This window comes from Sceloporus undulatus, chromosome 1, assembly GCF_019175285.1.
Source record: "Sceloporus undulatus isolate JIND9_A2432 ecotype Alabama chromosome 1, SceUnd_v1.1, whole genome shotgun sequence".
In the NCBI taxonomy this organism is placed as follows: Eukaryota; Metazoa; Chordata; class Lepidosauria; order Squamata; family Phrynosomatidae; genus Sceloporus; species Sceloporus undulatus.
In genome coordinates this window covers 332,182,193-332,197,904 of record NC_056522.1, presented here as the reverse complement: position 1 = coordinate 332,197,904, position 15,712 = coordinate 332,182,193, and the positions used below count along the sequence as shown (strand labels likewise).

At 39.7% G+C, this 15,712-nt stretch overlaps 1 protein-coding gene across 8 annotated transcripts in view; it reads left to right on the top strand.

The window, feature by feature from the left end:
- HEATR5A (HEAT repeat containing 5A) overlaps positions 1 to 15,712 on the top strand; it is a 96,114-nt gene that overhangs the window by 4,697 nt on the left and 75,705 nt on the right. For all 8 annotated transcript variants that reach the window (XM_042464825.1, XM_042464787.1, XM_042464804.1 and 5 more), the window contains exons 2-5: positions 8,358 to 8,585; positions 8,860 to 9,071; positions 10,895 to 11,003; positions 12,453 to 12,602. In XM_042464825.1, the coding sequence (XP_042320759.1) occupies positions 8,460 to 8,585; positions 8,860 to 9,071; positions 10,895 to 11,003; positions 12,453 to 12,602 (597 nt within the window). In that variant the 5' untranslated portion in view covers positions 8,358 to 8,459. The remainder of the gene's footprint in view (positions 1 to 8,357; positions 8,586 to 8,859; positions 9,072 to 10,894; positions 11,004 to 12,452; positions 12,603 to 15,712) is intronic.

The window sequence follows — 15,712 nt, the reverse complement described above, 5'->3', positions numbered from 1 at the left end:
ACCATGACAAAAATTCCAAAGTCTGTGCTTGGGTAATGCCTTTATTAGGGCAGCAAAAAGACCACAAAAATGTGTGCAAGCTTTTCAGTTCTCCAGGCAGGATGTTGCAAAAAACAGATGGGGGAAGGAGAGTGAGGAAAACCTGACTCGTTTTTGGAGTCATGCTGACTGCTTTTAAGGGAGTTAGGGTCTGCAGTCATTTGAACTGGGTGCTTTGAAATTCTGGCTAACAATCCATGTATCTCATGAAGTGAGCTAAAGTCAATGAAAGTTCCTGTTAAAATAGTCTCTCCTTAAGGTTCCCATAAAGTTCTTGGCTTATGCTGTGAAAAATTAATGTGGCAACCCATTTGGAAAGTTTAAAGTGGCTTCATGTAACTCATGAAGGCAGAGTAGAAGGAGAAAATTAAAAGGAAGATGTTGTGAGTTTGATCCTGCAGGGCTCCAGGGTACACTCAGCCTTCCATTCTTTTGTAGGTTTGGTAACATGAGTACCCAGCTTAGTGGGGGCAATTGGCGTACACATTGTAAATGGCTTAGGGAGTGCTAATTCACTGATAAGTAGTATAGAAATGCACTTGCTATTGCGAATGGATGAGGGTAAGGTTTTCATCAGTAGGCTAAGATACACCCTCAAGTAATGATAATAACATAAGGAGAGGATCTGGGCTATGGTTAGGATATGCCATCCAGACTTATTCTGTTTGTAATGATGTCATGCACATGTAGAAATTCTCTATGCAGTGATTGTATACATTTTATACATTTTTACAGTATACATTTTACACAGCTTTCAGCTTAGGTGGAAGCCGCTTGGGGAGAACAATGATGGTGTGCATGCACGCTGTGCTGACACATGCACACACCCCATTATTTCCTATGGGGCTTGAGCATAGGCAGATTTTCCCTTATGCGGGGGGATCTGGAACGGATCCCCCACATAAGGAAATGGCCCACTATATATATATCTCAGATAATTACATTCTAAAGACAAATGTTCAATTTCGGATCCTTTCTTTAATGTGAACAGGAAAATGACACCATTATTATTTGTATAATATAAATGGTAACTTGGACAATATCCAATCTTTTATTGGGACAGATCAAGTAGTACTACCCATTTATCTACTTGCACTTTTACATGCTTTCAAACTGCTAGGTTGGCAGAAGCTGGAACTAGTGATGGGAGCTCACTCCGTCATACGGCACTTGGGTCTTGACCTGCCAATCTTACAGTCATTAGAGTCAGCATCTTAACCACTGAGCCACCATATCCCCTTAATATGGGGACCTTATCGTTTATTTATTTATTTATTTATTTTTTCCAGTTCTTTTTGCAGCATAACTAGAGAGGTGGTTAAAAAAAAGCTCTTATTTAGAAAAGGAGAATCTGTTAGTTACATACACCTCTAGAATACCTCTTTCTGTCTTCCATTGCTTTAAGTATATGGGATTCCATAGCTATTTTTATGTTCTTGCTTATGTCATTAAAGATTACATACAGGGGCTTCATGTTGATAAACTGATGTGAACTTGTTGATGATGGTGTTACTCTCACCTGTTTTGTAGCAGTTTTGGTTCAGGGTCAGTGCTCTTAAGGATGAAAATATCCAGCAATATGACTTCCCTCCCATAGATGAGCGGTTCTCAAACTGTGAGTTGCAACCCCTTTGGGGGGGTCGAACGACCCCTTCAGAGGGGTTGCCTAAAACTCAGGGTTGGTGCCATAACCTATAATATTCTAGTGCAGTGGTTCTCAACCTGTGGGTTGCGGCATTAGGAAGGTTGAGAACCACTGCCCATAGACTGAGGAGGAAGAAAATAGAGCTGGAAGAAACTCAGATCAAATGTAATAGTGGACCACTCCATTGCCCTTCAGTTTGCTAAGTAAAAACAGCCTAATTAAATCTTTATAAGAGCATGCTTCTAAACTGATTGTAGTGCCAAAAAGTAGGTTTGTCAGGATGAAAGAAATGTAATGGTACAATTTTGTTGAAAACTAGATTATTTGAATGAACTAGACTCAAATAGTATGAAGTTGAACATCATTTGTGGTTGAGTTTCTCTTGTTTGACTCACTTAGGACTGTATATATTACTGTAGAAAAAAGTTTTATTCCTCTGCCACTAGCTGTTTTCCTTTTAAGATAAAAATTAACATTACTTTGTATGTATGATATGTTTATTGCAGCTGTATTGAAGGTGGAAAGTCCATTAGGTCATTCATATGAGCAGAACAGGAAACTTCACCACACCCAACAATGATTCCTTTTCTGCATGGATATGAACTGTGTGGTCCTCCAGATGTTGTTGGATTGTAAATCCCAACAGCCCCCTAGCCAGTGTAGTCAATAGTGAAGAATGCAGGGAATTACAGTCCAACAACATCTGGAGTCCTGCACAGTTCCCACCCCTTCTTTAGCATCTTTGTGTCCTGGCTAGAATATAACAAAATTAGCCGCTGACAAAGTCTGAGATATGTCTGCTCTGAAGTAAGCTCAAATTTAGTTCTGTAGGACTAACAGGTGAATGTGTATGGGGTGATAGTTTAGGAATAAATGACATAGACAAGACACAATGAATTGTATGCATAAAAAATTGGGTGTGTGTATTGGGTGTTATGGAAACAAATTTTTGTTATGTATGCTTAAGTTATATAATGACATTTTCACAGAGGAAAGTTGTATACACATACACGCACGCACACTCATACACTGCTAGGAGAAGATTAAGGACAACATATGTTCACAGTTATCTCCATGTATGAATCTGATCTGTTCTTGAGATTATCCAGGGAAGGTTTTCTCTTATTTCTGTCACTGCCACAGGCACATCTGGTGAAAATAAAAGTGTTGCCCCACAGAGGAGAACTATTCCCAAAATGCCCTCAGGTTTACAATCTAAATAAGTCGCACAAGGGAAAGTCAGTGAGGAGGGGATTAAATTCAGCAGATACTGTCAGTTCTCTCCCTCCGAGACCAGGGCTGTTGCAGTTAGGATGGAGAGAGGGCCTTTCTTCTGCTTCTGAGCTTAGGTATGATGGAGCTGTGCCTGCCTCTTCTTCTTTCTACGTTTTCACTAAGATGGATTAATTTATCACTCAGCATCTATTGTTGCTATTGTGTCATTTAAGACCTTCAGGTCATTTCTGACTTATGGCCACCCTAAGACAACTCTGTCATGGGATTTTTTTGGCACATTTCTTTGTGGGGGGATTGCCATTACCATCCTCTGAGGCTGAGAGTGATGTGCCCAAGGCCACCCAGCATGTTCAGTGATAATTCAAACCCTGGTCTCCAGAGTCATAGCCATAGTCCAATGCTAAAACCTCTACACCACGCTGGTTCTCTCTATATGTACCATATATTCTGGGTACGTATCATAAAGACTTCTGGAATCCCCTTTTCAGCATGGCTGCTAGTCATGTTGGCTTTTTTAGTTCCTTTAGTTGTAGACTAAAATAGGAACTTTTCTAAATTCTAATAGAGAGCACCTCCAAATGACATTATCAGCCATAGGACATGCCCATGATTATATAGCTCATTACACTAGTTTACTTTGCCACATCATCCCTGAACTATAGTTTTAGATGTGGAATAAAAGTATAAGATTAGTTCAGGTTTAGCCATTGATTTCCATGGGTCTATATGATCCATGGATAAGTTGAGAGTAAAACTGAAGGGCATGTAACCAAGGATATAGATGATGTCCTGCTCGCTCTCTTTGCCTCTTCCCAGCCCAGCTGCCCCCTCCAGAGGCAACCTTGCTGGGAAGAGGCTTGAGGAGTGAACGCTCCCTCATCCCAACGTCTTATTATTGTATTGACATGTATAAGTCAATCCAGGTTTTTGGGGTCAGTTTCGTAGTACTGTACAGTGGTACCTCGGGTTACGAAAATAATTCGTTCCGCGGCCGCTTTCGTAACCCGAAAAGCCTTCGTAAGCCGAAAACCCATAGGCGCTAATGGGGAAAAGCCGCGATTCCGTGTGAAATAGCGCCGAAAAGCACCAAAAATTTTTTCGTAACCCGAAAAAACATTCGTAACCCGGAACAATTATTTCCTATGGGATTTTTTCGTATCCCGGAAATTTCGTAACCTGGGTATTTCGTATCCCGAGGTACCACTGTATACATTTTTCAACTTACAGACGAATATATGCAGTAATCATAATACAATTTACTTCTGGTAAGTGGGTCTAGAGGAATATAAGTCTGAGTTTTAGAGAATCTTAATGGAGGAGTTTATTCCTCTGCCTAGAAATCCAGAAGCATAATGGTCTAAAATAACGAGAACTACTCTGTATCAGTCATATTTATTTTTTTACTTTAGCACCTTCTTCCCTACCAGTGATTCATACTATAAAATATAAAGAAGTAATCATTTGTGATCTGTGAGACAGTGTTCCCCCCCTTTTTTTTTCTTCTTGTTTTGCTCATACATGTATAACCAGAAGTAATCTTTATGAGGAAATAAACTTCCAGAAGAAAATAAACACAGTGGTTATCTCTATTAGTAGGAGAAAGTATATAGGAAAAAAACACGTTTTGGCTTTTGGCTTTTGTATTCTGTATTCTTCTTTTTAAGGTGGGCAAAGAATAATAGCGGTGCTGCACACAATTGACTCATCACATAAAGAAATGATTCATACTTACTGTAAAACGTATAGTCATTGTAAGGCATGGTTGTGTTGGCAGTACTGGAGTGAAATATAGTTCTGGAGTGAAGGATAGATTTAAGGATACAATGTGAAACACCATAGACAATAATATTTAATTTTAAGCAGCCATGTGAAGGTCTTCATTTTCACAGACAGTGTCTTGTAGCTGTGCTATAATTGTCTTACACTACCTGGCTTGATTCCATTATCTGATCTGTAGAGTTTAATACACTCCCTCAGCTTGAGCAGAGTGGCCTAGCTTTTGGTTTTGGGGCTTTGTAATCACTGTGGGTAGGTGTGAAAAGCTTTCTTTAACCACTTGTTTATTGATATTTATAATGAATGGAGTGGTCATGGAATAAAACATTCTGATACAATATGTTCATAGTTAAAAGAGCAATAAATTATTATTCTGTTGAAATACTGATGTGACCATTATTTAATGTCTTTTTGCAAAGCTAATGTAAATTTAGTAGACATACAACCCGTATAGACTTTTCTTTATTGTTTTCTGTATGATGGTTGGTAGCCATTTCAGGATTCCTACCAAAAGAAAAGGCTGAACGGAAATGAAGATACTTTGTTATGAAAAGGTATTTTGCAGTCTTTGGGCCCATATGCCCCAAATTTGTAAGTTGATTTTCTGTGTTTAGAGACTGTGATCGAAGGTACAGTGGAGCAGGTCTAAGGCTGCATGAACAAAAGCCTGATTGGAAAGTTTTGGTTTTTTTTTTTTTTTAATCTCTTTTCCACTTCAGTCTGGAGCTCTTTGCATTTCTCAAAAAGTGTTTCTTAAGATCTGGATTGTCACGCCTTGGGCTTTAATGGGAACAGAGAATTACTGAAAATAGGGCAGAGCCAACCAATAATTGCAATTTTCGGGTGTGGTTTATTATTTGTAATAATTTGGTATGTCTTCACAGTAGACTGTAAGAAAAATGTATTATGGGTGTTAAAAAGTAATAGCAATTTTCAGCAGATTATGGTTTGCTTTGTTATCTCTGTGCTGCCTGAAAATACACTCAACATGTTTTGTGTTCTGTTCAATAAATAGACATGCATATGCTACAGTGAATACAAATCAAAATACCCAAAATAATTCCTGCTGCTCATAGTAGTGAAATATATTTCCACAGTTTTTCTGTGGGTTTTTGGGCTATGTGGACATGTTTTAGAAGAATTTATTCCCGATGTTTCACCTGCATTTGCGGCTGGCATCTTCAGACATGCCAGAGATTTCCACAGTTGTTCCTAGTTGTATATGAAAGTAACAATGGTGAAAAACCCACAACATTAGAGGTTTGCTCCGTCTTCCAATGTAATATGTACCATCAGGTGTTAGTGCCCTCTGTACCTTCATAGCTGGGTTGTGGAGGTAACAAACTCCTACCTTGGCATTGGTGCACAGCAGACCAGGAAAAATGTCTCTCTTCATTCCCTGGTTGCAGCATGGGAGGAGAAGGAGACAAAGGGAGTGGTGAGAAGGAGCAAACAGAAAGCAGGGAATTCCAAAACGAAGAAGAGATCAGCAGCAGAAGAGGAGGAGAGCTGGGCAGAGATGCAGTGGAAGGAATGTCCCAAATCCAGAGTGTTAGGTGCCAAAGCCTCATACCTGGAGTGACCAGGGAAGGAGCAGAGAGAGCAAGCATGTGACGGGAAGACTCAGAAAAGCTCATCTGGGCCTTGAAGGTGGGATCATCTGAACGGGCAGGCCGAGTTTTTCCGATGGTCACAGGCAGTCCAGAAGTGCAAGTCAGTCCTTATGGTGAGGGATGAGAGTAAGGGGCTAGAGGAGAGGACAAGTCTGTGAGAGAAACATGAATAGGAGAGTCAGGTGTACTATAGGCTTGACGAAGGACTACAGAACCTGAGTGGTAACAAGGACATACAGAAATCTTGTGATGTACAAGGTTAAAGAGCCACTTGGGAGGAATGGCAAGAGGTCGGGATGAGACTTTCTGGAATACTCACTTGGTTGAAGCAAATGGAGGAGAACCCTATACTGCAGTTACTAGACTTGTCCAGTAATACTTACCTGGTAAAGCGAACTGTATCTGAATTAAAGTTAAGTGTCTGAAATATAGCCCTAGGCAGGGCTTCTAATACAGGGCCTCTGTGAGCATAGCAACTGTACTGTGTGTATCTTCAATTATGGACTTTCAGTCAGCAAAGTGTTGCCTTGTGAACGGAAATGGGTGCAGGTGCAGCAGTCCCACCAGGGAAGGCACTGTCCTGTCACAATCCTACATTGTGTAAACAGAACATTATCTATGAAAGAGAATAAAGAAACACAGATATGACATTAGAAATGGCAATGTCCAGAAGCCAGTGGCAAAATGTTTCATTCTTTTGGACACACAGGAGATTACCACACTACACTCTTGTAGTGCTGCTATTCCACTTTTACTGCTCTGGCTGCCTCCTGTGGCATTCTGGGGTTTGTAGTTCAGTGAGGCCTAAGAGCTCTCTGACTGAGCACTAAATGCCCCTCCCTAAACTACAAATCACAGAATGCCACAGGAAGCAGCCTGAGCAGTAAAAGTGGAATAGCAGCACTGTAAGAGTGTTGTGCAGTAATCCCCACAGCCACTGACTTCCAGGTAACTATCCTGGGGGGAAAGGGAAAGTTAAACAGCTGCATTAAGATGTATTCACATACTGTACTCCAGTCTATTAGCATATATGAAAAGAGGTAATCATTTCTTGGCAAATAATATGAATGTGCTGGTTCTCATCACATTTATATAACAAAAGAGTCCTCAAAAACGTTAAACTTTTGGTTAAATGGAATATTGCTTTGGCAACTCAAGACTGACGGACCAGATGATTGTCAGACTGTATTGTACAGTCTGTCAGTTTGAGAAGGTTAAAGGCCTGTGCCACAGTTTCAAACTTTTTGCATCTAGCATGCTCTGCTTCCATCCACACAACTATGTATCTGTCCTTAAATATCTTTGGCTTGAATATTGGACACTGTCAGCACATCTGAAGAATTGAATTGAAATCCACACTCTGGTACAATAAAATAAATAAATGAGCTAGTCCTAAAGGTATCCGTCCCTCCCTCCCTCCCTATATTGAAAAGTAAAATTATTATCAGTAAGGAGTCTATCTGATAATATAACTGCAGAAATGCAGTATAGCTTATACCAATACAACTTACACAATAATTTTGTGTTTCACACAGTGAAAAAGTTTGTTCTGACAGTTTGCACAATACTTTTAGTATCATGCTTGATATCTTAAAACGTGTGCATGTACTTCTGATAGTTGTTGTGCTGTAGTCCAGTGTTACTCAACTTGGCAGGCTGTGGACTGGTGCTGGTTCACAAGCCATCAGCTACCATTCCCTGGAGAGTTCCTGAGAAAAAAACAGTTGTAAGCAATAGGCACAAATATGGTACTGGTCTCTGGCACATAGGTGGGATGAGGAGATGCCTCAGTCCTCCACATCAGATAGCTTAAGAAGCACTGCTTTAGGGTTCATTGTTTCACTGGTGCAGTTATCCTTTGTTCTGTTTTCTAGTACTGATGCAGTGCCACATAGTGTGATGTTCTAGCATAGAAACATTGCTACATTGCATCATGACCCTTTCTTTATTTTTGAAATAGTTTGTAAAATCAAGCATTAATTTTTTTTAATGTTTGGATTCCCCCACCCCCACCACTCCTTAAACATTTTAAAATTTTATTTATCTAGGTGTTGTATTTCATTCACCAAGTGAATATTGCCACTACTTAGCTACTGCCAGTGGACCTTCATGAGTGGCTTCCAGATAGCACGAGAGAGACACTTTAGAGAATGGAGTTGGCTCACAGTTTATTACTCAATGAAGAAGCCTATAACCAGTTGGGTGAATTTCAGAAAGCAGAGTTTGCTTTTGAGTGGCTGAGGTTTTTGGAAAAACTTTTACCAGCAACCAGTCGAGTAAGTATTATATAACTGCCATTTTAAGAAAACTGTCTTTGTTTAATATTTTTGTCTCTGAATTCAGCTACAGTCATAAATAGCTGGTGTGAGCTGGGCGCACAGAAATAGGAGAAGCTTGGCTACCAGTAAGGGTGGGACATGAACCCTGCTGAACAAGACTCAAATTTGAAGGGCTTTAGATCCAGCTAAAACTGGGCCGCTTACTCAGACTTCACCAGTTTGAAGTTTCCCCATCACTAATTTTAAGCACTTTGTTCTTTCATATTTCCAGGCTGATATAAAGGAAAAACAAATCAAACTTGTTGAACAGCTGATATCTTTATTAACCAGTTCACCAGGGCCTCCTACCAGACAGCTCATTGCCAAGAATCTTGCTGTACTCTATAGTTCTGGAGACATCTTTTCTGTTCACCAGACGATTGACAAATGCAATGAACTTATTCGCAGTAAGGATGATTCACCAAGTTATCTGCCTACAAAACTGTAAGTCTAAAGGTATAATGATGTCATATTAGAAGTGTGTTTCTTCATTATAAACAAAGGAATGCATGGTAACTCTAAGTAAAAAGTTGTGAATTGGTTGTAGCATGGTTTAGTGTGTTCAGGACTGATTCCAGGTCGTTGTTGCTCAAAGCAAGAAAGTTAGACTGACCCCTCCCCTGTTTTGCTATGCATTCACAATTTGTTACACTAACTTCACAGAGATGCTAGATTCATCTTGTCTTTTTCTTGCAGTCTTGAATCAAAAACAGGTACAGTCAGCTCACCAGCAGCAATAGAAAGCAAGAACTGCATACATAGCTAAGATTTTGAGTTGAGTAGAGATGTAATCCTATGCTTCCAGAGAAAAAAATTATAGTTACAAATCCAAGAGTGTGTGTAAGTGGTTGACTGCTAATCATAGTTTGCCAGAATTCCAAGGGGGTGAGCAAGGAGGCTAGAGAAGGGACAGTTGTTGTTCTTATCTTTCAGAGAGACTAAATAGACTCTTGAAGGAAGGAGCGCTTTTTTTCCTTCTTTGCGAGACCCAGCATACCATTTTTGCAGGATAATAGTTTTTCAGGGCTTCTTTACAACACTGATGTGGTCACATCCTTATTATCAATGCTATAGTGATGCACTCACAAGATATTAATGTCCCTTGAGAGTTTGGGAGGTGAGTACACCTGGTGGTGCAGTGGTACCCTGGTGGTGCAGTGGTTAAATGCCTGTATTGCAGCCACTCACTCAAAACCATAAGGTTGCCAGTTCAATACCAGCAAAAGGGTTCAAGCTTGACTCAGGCTTGCATCCTTCCAAGGTTGTTAAAATGAGTACCCAGATTGTTGAGGGCAGTTAGCTTACAGTTGTAAACCACTTAGACACTTACTTCAGTATGAAGCGGTATATAAATGAAGCTATTTTTTGTTTTTGCACATGCATGGTCATGGAACTTTATTAAATCACAAGGAGAAGGCCAAATAATGAAGATTCCTTCAGATCTCAGCTGACCAGTGCAGAGTTCAAGTTCAGCAAGATAATTAAGGCATACTGAGATGACTAATAAAGATTTGGCCCTGTAAATGTGGGCCTTGGTGGACCACATATAGGCTCCATACAGACAGGCCAAAATAAAGCTGCTTCGGGTCACTTTGGAGGTATGCTGTTTAAATGATGCATGCCTCCTAAGAGTCTGGAAGCTGCGCTCTAGACCTTAGGATTGGATCATGGCTTTGGCGCAGCTTTATTTTGGCCTGTCTGTATGGGGCCATAGATTCCTCCTTTTCTTCTCTGCTTTCTTCGGTGTAGTTGGGCTTGTTTAAAGTGAGGATGAGCACAGAATGTAGTGCAGTGAGCAGCAGTCTTGCAATTGCTATTTCCCCTCAATACATCTGGGTCACAGATGGTGATAGGCTTCCATTAGGGTATGGTCTTTAAAAGATTTCAGGTGTGTCTGCCACTGATTCCAGGGCTGGTCTAGAGCCTATTCATCCACTATAATTGACAGGAAAAGTTCCTGCCAGTCCTTTCATTATCTTTTTGTGATGCAAAACTGTTCCAGAACAGACCATTAGAGCTGTCATACTAATGTGACTTTTTTCTTACATTTTGCAGAATGATAAGCTAGTCTTTTAAGTTTTTAATGTGTTGATCATGAAATTGTATGCTAGCTTACTTTCTAAATAATTTAATATATAACTGCTATTTGTAATTTAAAATTTTAGCTTTATTTGGTAAATGGCTGGCATTAAAAATTCTGAAGAGCATTAATTAATTTTATTTTGACTTTATTTTTTTCTCCTCATCCTCCCCCCCCCCCTTTTCAGTGCTGCAGTGGTTTGCTTGGGCTATTTGTACAAAAAGTTGGGAAGAATTTTGGGTAACAGCTTTCTGGATACTGTAGGGAATATTCTTAAAGCAATGAAGAATGCGGAGGTAAGGAGATGTGAATAGAACGCAGAATTAGCAGAATGCCAGAATAACCCAAAACACCTATAAACCTTTTTTCCTCTTTCATTGAATTTAATTAATAAATTTATTTTATCATCCCTATTGAAAGACTTCATCAGCTACTACCCTCTAATTATCAGAAAGCAACCATTCCATCAAGCATCCACAAAGGGAAGTGAGAGCAGGGTCATTTCACCACTTCAGTTGAAAAACTGTCTCCATCAGGTCTCCTTTCTTCTAGAACTGCTTCCAGTTGGTTATTTTAAGAATTATACTTTAATTTTGAGAATTATAATTAATTTTTATTTCTTCTTACTTTTTTCGTTCTTCATTCCCTTTTTCTTTTTCCTTTTGTGTTGTGTCTTTTTAGGCTCTAGGGCAGTTTTGTTTTTGTTTTTTTAAAAGTGATTGTACATAAGCCACTGTGGAAGATTTTATTTACTGAAACGTGCAGCAAAAATGCTTTAAACGAACAACTTACATTTTTGGTTTGCATTGCTCTTTTTAAAAGTCACAATCATTGCTTCTTAATCTATAACATAGGCCTGTCTGTGTTTTTTATTCTTTGTACTCTTTTAGCTGACAAAGTGAATTCAAATAACTTTTGATTTTTTGAATGGTGCAGGGCTAAAATGCCAATTTTTCTTCCACATCATGCTATCATTATTATTATGCTTTATTTATATAGCGCTGTAGATTTGCACAGCACTGTACATACAAACCATAAATTAGATAAGAGTAAACCTGCCCATGGCGTACAATCTAAGAAATAATAGCATAAAATAATACATAACAATACAGGAAAGGGTTTAATACAGGCAACAAATTAAAAACGTCAAATAGCAAATAATAGCCATGCAATACCTGGGAATGCTTCTCTGAACAGGATGGTCTTCAAGTCAGTTTTAAAACTATTATTATTAATATTATTATTATTAAACTTTATAAAGTGTTGTAAATTTGCACAATGCTGTACATAATGAATATGTAGAAATTTTTAAAAATTAAAAACCTGCCTAAGGCATACAGTCTAAGAAAACAAAATAATAACATTAAAACATATCTTAAAATACAACAAACAGAAATACCTAATAATAATCATTCAATCAAGTTGTGAGATAGAACGCTTCCCTAAACAAAAACATCTTAACTTCCACCTTAAAATTGGTTAAAGAGATGGTAGGCCAGAGATGTAAGGGAAGGAGATTCCAAGAATTGGGAGCAGCACAGGAAAAAGGATGAATCCAGGCACGGTAAATTAAGTGAGAAACTTGGACAAAATTTTTAAACCTGGCTTATGCTACACGATTGTACTGATGCTACAAATGTTCTCCGAGCTTGCTGGACAAGAAATGCACAAAAATGTTTTTTAAAAAAGAATACACAAAAAACCCATTAAGCTGAAAAATAAAATGACTTTTTTCTTTTGTTCAGTCTCAAGGGCGATATGAAATCATGTTAAGTTTGCAAAATATATTGAAGGGGCTGGGAGCAGCTGCTATTCCATGTCACAGAGATATCTACAAAGCTGCCCGTTCGTGCTTAATGGATAGGTCAATGGCAGTTCGCTGTGCTGCTGCAAAGGTAAATGCTGTATTCATTGTTTTTAGTACGGTAATTGAGGGTCATAGAAATTATTTTTGTTACATTGAACAATATCTTTGCTAAATACTACTTTCATATAATTCTATATATTGTTGCTCAGAAGTTTTTACATAGGACCATAGAAAGCATACATTGGTCTATCTAGCCGCCTATTATTATTATTATTATTATTATTATTATTATTATTATTATTATTATTATCTTTCTCTAGTAGTAGCTGACCAGCAGAATTATGAGAATTCTGAAAGAATTTTTGTAGAATTCTTTCCTAGTCATATCTAGAGCTTACCCAGGTCTAATCCACACACTGCAGTTTGACACTACTTTAACTGCCATGAGTCAATGTTATAGAATCCTGGGAACTGAGATATGTAGTCTTCCCTGTCAGAGAAGTCTGATGCCTCATCAAACTACAAATCCCAGGATTCTATAATTAACCATGAAAGTTGTAGTGGTGTCAGACTGCTTTATTTCTGCAGTTTGTCAGCATGCTTAGTTTCTGAACTCAAAATTTGATTATTCAGTGTTGTATGTTGTGTTATATTTTCCACCATGGGCACAAATGCATGTTATCTTCTGACAGTTTGGTGTGCAACCAGTATTGTCATGTGCACACCCCACCCCCAATGCAGCTTGACAGCAGCCCTTTTAGGCCATCTGTTTGAGGCCATGGTTCTGGGAATTACTTCCTTAATAAAAAAAATTACTACTTGGTAGAAATAATATGGAAAGAAGAAGAATACACTACAAAAAAGAAGTGTGGTTGAGCATGTTTTAGTGAACCTTTTTTTTCAAAACTAACAATATTTGTGTCCTGCAAATTTAATTTGCAGTCCTGATGTGGTAACAAAGGCTCGGTACAGACCGCCCTTTTGCGCCCTGCTGGCGCCGATTTTAAGGTTAGGGACCATGTGGCAACTGCACGGTCCCTAACCCTAGCATGGCGTGACGACGCTGTAATGGCAGTGTCCCATCCATATGTGGTGCCGCCATTGTGATGTCACACCCGCACCATGTCCAAAGGGTGCGGCGCGGGTGTGACGTCTCCACCCTGCCCCAGGCTGCTTATGACCGCCTGGCGACGGTGCGAAAAACAACTCCAAAACAGAGCTCCTTTTCGGCACATGCATCGTTGGCACGGCAACCAAACAGTCACTTCAACGGTGCAGTGGGGAAGGGGGCTGCCCCTTTCTCCTCTGTAGCACCGGCCCCGCAGGGGTACCCTGGGCACCTAAGGTGCAAGGGCACCCCTTTTCCAGGCCTGGAAAAATGCTGGATCGGGGCCGCAGGGGCTACCAGTGAGGTTGCCCTGGCCCCAATCCGACGCGAACAGGGATGGCTGCTGGTTGCCCCTTTGGGGCGGTCTGTACCACGCCAAAGTTCCATTGACTGTACTAAACTGCCTGTGTTAATAATTGTATCAAATTTCTTTTCCATACTGAGTCAGCAAGTGATTTGAAAGTAAATATCTATTTACATGTTCAGATTTTTCTTCTACTGCCGGAATTTGTGCCACTTGGAAGACTCCTTCCCATATGTTACAAATTACAAATAGGTATAACAGACTTTGAGAAGAATGTACATTACACAGGAGAATACAGGCTTATGCAAATATGTTCTTTATTTCCATACCATATTGAAGGAACTAGAGAAGAAATCTCATCATTTTATTTTTACTCAAGTTCTGGCATAGCTCAGTTAATAAAACCTTTGGCAACGAAACTCCTTTGTACAGATGCTTTTTATGCCCCATTCCCCTTTTCATTCTCTATTTAGTTGGATATTTTTAACAGCATGTAGATTAGGAGGATAATGAAAGAGGCCTAAAAAACACAACTTTTTGATCTCAGGTCGCAGCAGCATGTCTGCAGGAAACAATGGAATAAACAATGCTTCATCTGTGAAAGAGTGTGATTCTCTTCTAGCTGATTTTGCTGTAGCCATGTGTAATAGGCAAGGCAAACAGCTGCTTCCCAGACTCCCTTACTGAAATTTATGTACAGCAAAGCCAGAGGAAAGGGGAGAGCAGATAAGCCTGCCTCACCAGCATAGATCTGTAAATTTAACCATCAAAATAAAAATCATAAGAAAAGTGGAGGTTGGTGAAAGAAAAACGTATACCTCAATGCATTTGGGAGGAAGCCTTCAAGTGGTCTCAAGGTTACCTGAGCTGCTTTTTTCATTTCATATGTGCATATTGTTAGGTTTTTTAAAAAAGGTTCACCAGAACATGTTCAACCACACTTCTTTTTTGTAGTGTATTCTCCTTCTTCTTTCCATATTATTTCTACCAAGTAGCAATTTTTTTTATTATTGAAGTATTTCCCAGAACCATGGCCTCAAACAGCTGGCCTAAAAGGGCTGCTGTCAGGCTGCATTAGGGGTGGAGTGTGCACATGACGCACACCCCAAATACGGCCAGAAGCTGCCCCGGACGAGGCTCTTTTCTAAAGAGCTGCCCAAAAGTGGCCCGAAAAGGAGGGGGGAAATCCGCTCATTTTCAGCAGACTGGTTCAGGACCATGGGGCGGGCTGAATCAGGATCGGGTGCATGTGGCTGCTGCAGCCCTGATGCAAATGGGCCCCACATAGTCCCAGGGCGGCCCTTTTGGGCCCTTTGTTTTGCCCCATGTCTACTTCATTAACCTTGTAGACCTGTAATTACTTAAGGGTTGCTTTTTTGGCGCATAACAATACTTGCAGTATTTTTATATAATATGGTACACATATAGTAACACGTATAGTATAATCCTATACAATTCTACAGTACTCAGAAATAAGTCTTGTTCAGCACAGTGGGGAATATTGAAAGGTAAATGTGTATGTGATTGCAGTATGTGATATTATACTATATCCAGAGTTAACATTACCAGGCTTGTGCACAATAATTTTCCCTTCCTCTCTGCCTTTCTGCAGCCAGCTCTGTACTCCTCTCAGATCTTCTCATTTGTTTCCGAATCCTCCAGAGCAGCCTGGGGAGACCAGGCATACAGGCAGTTGGATACCATTTAGTACACTCCATCAGTTTTAGGCACAGTATTTCAAATGGCAGCATTTGCCTGTCAGGATTGAAATTCTTTCTTCTGTCTC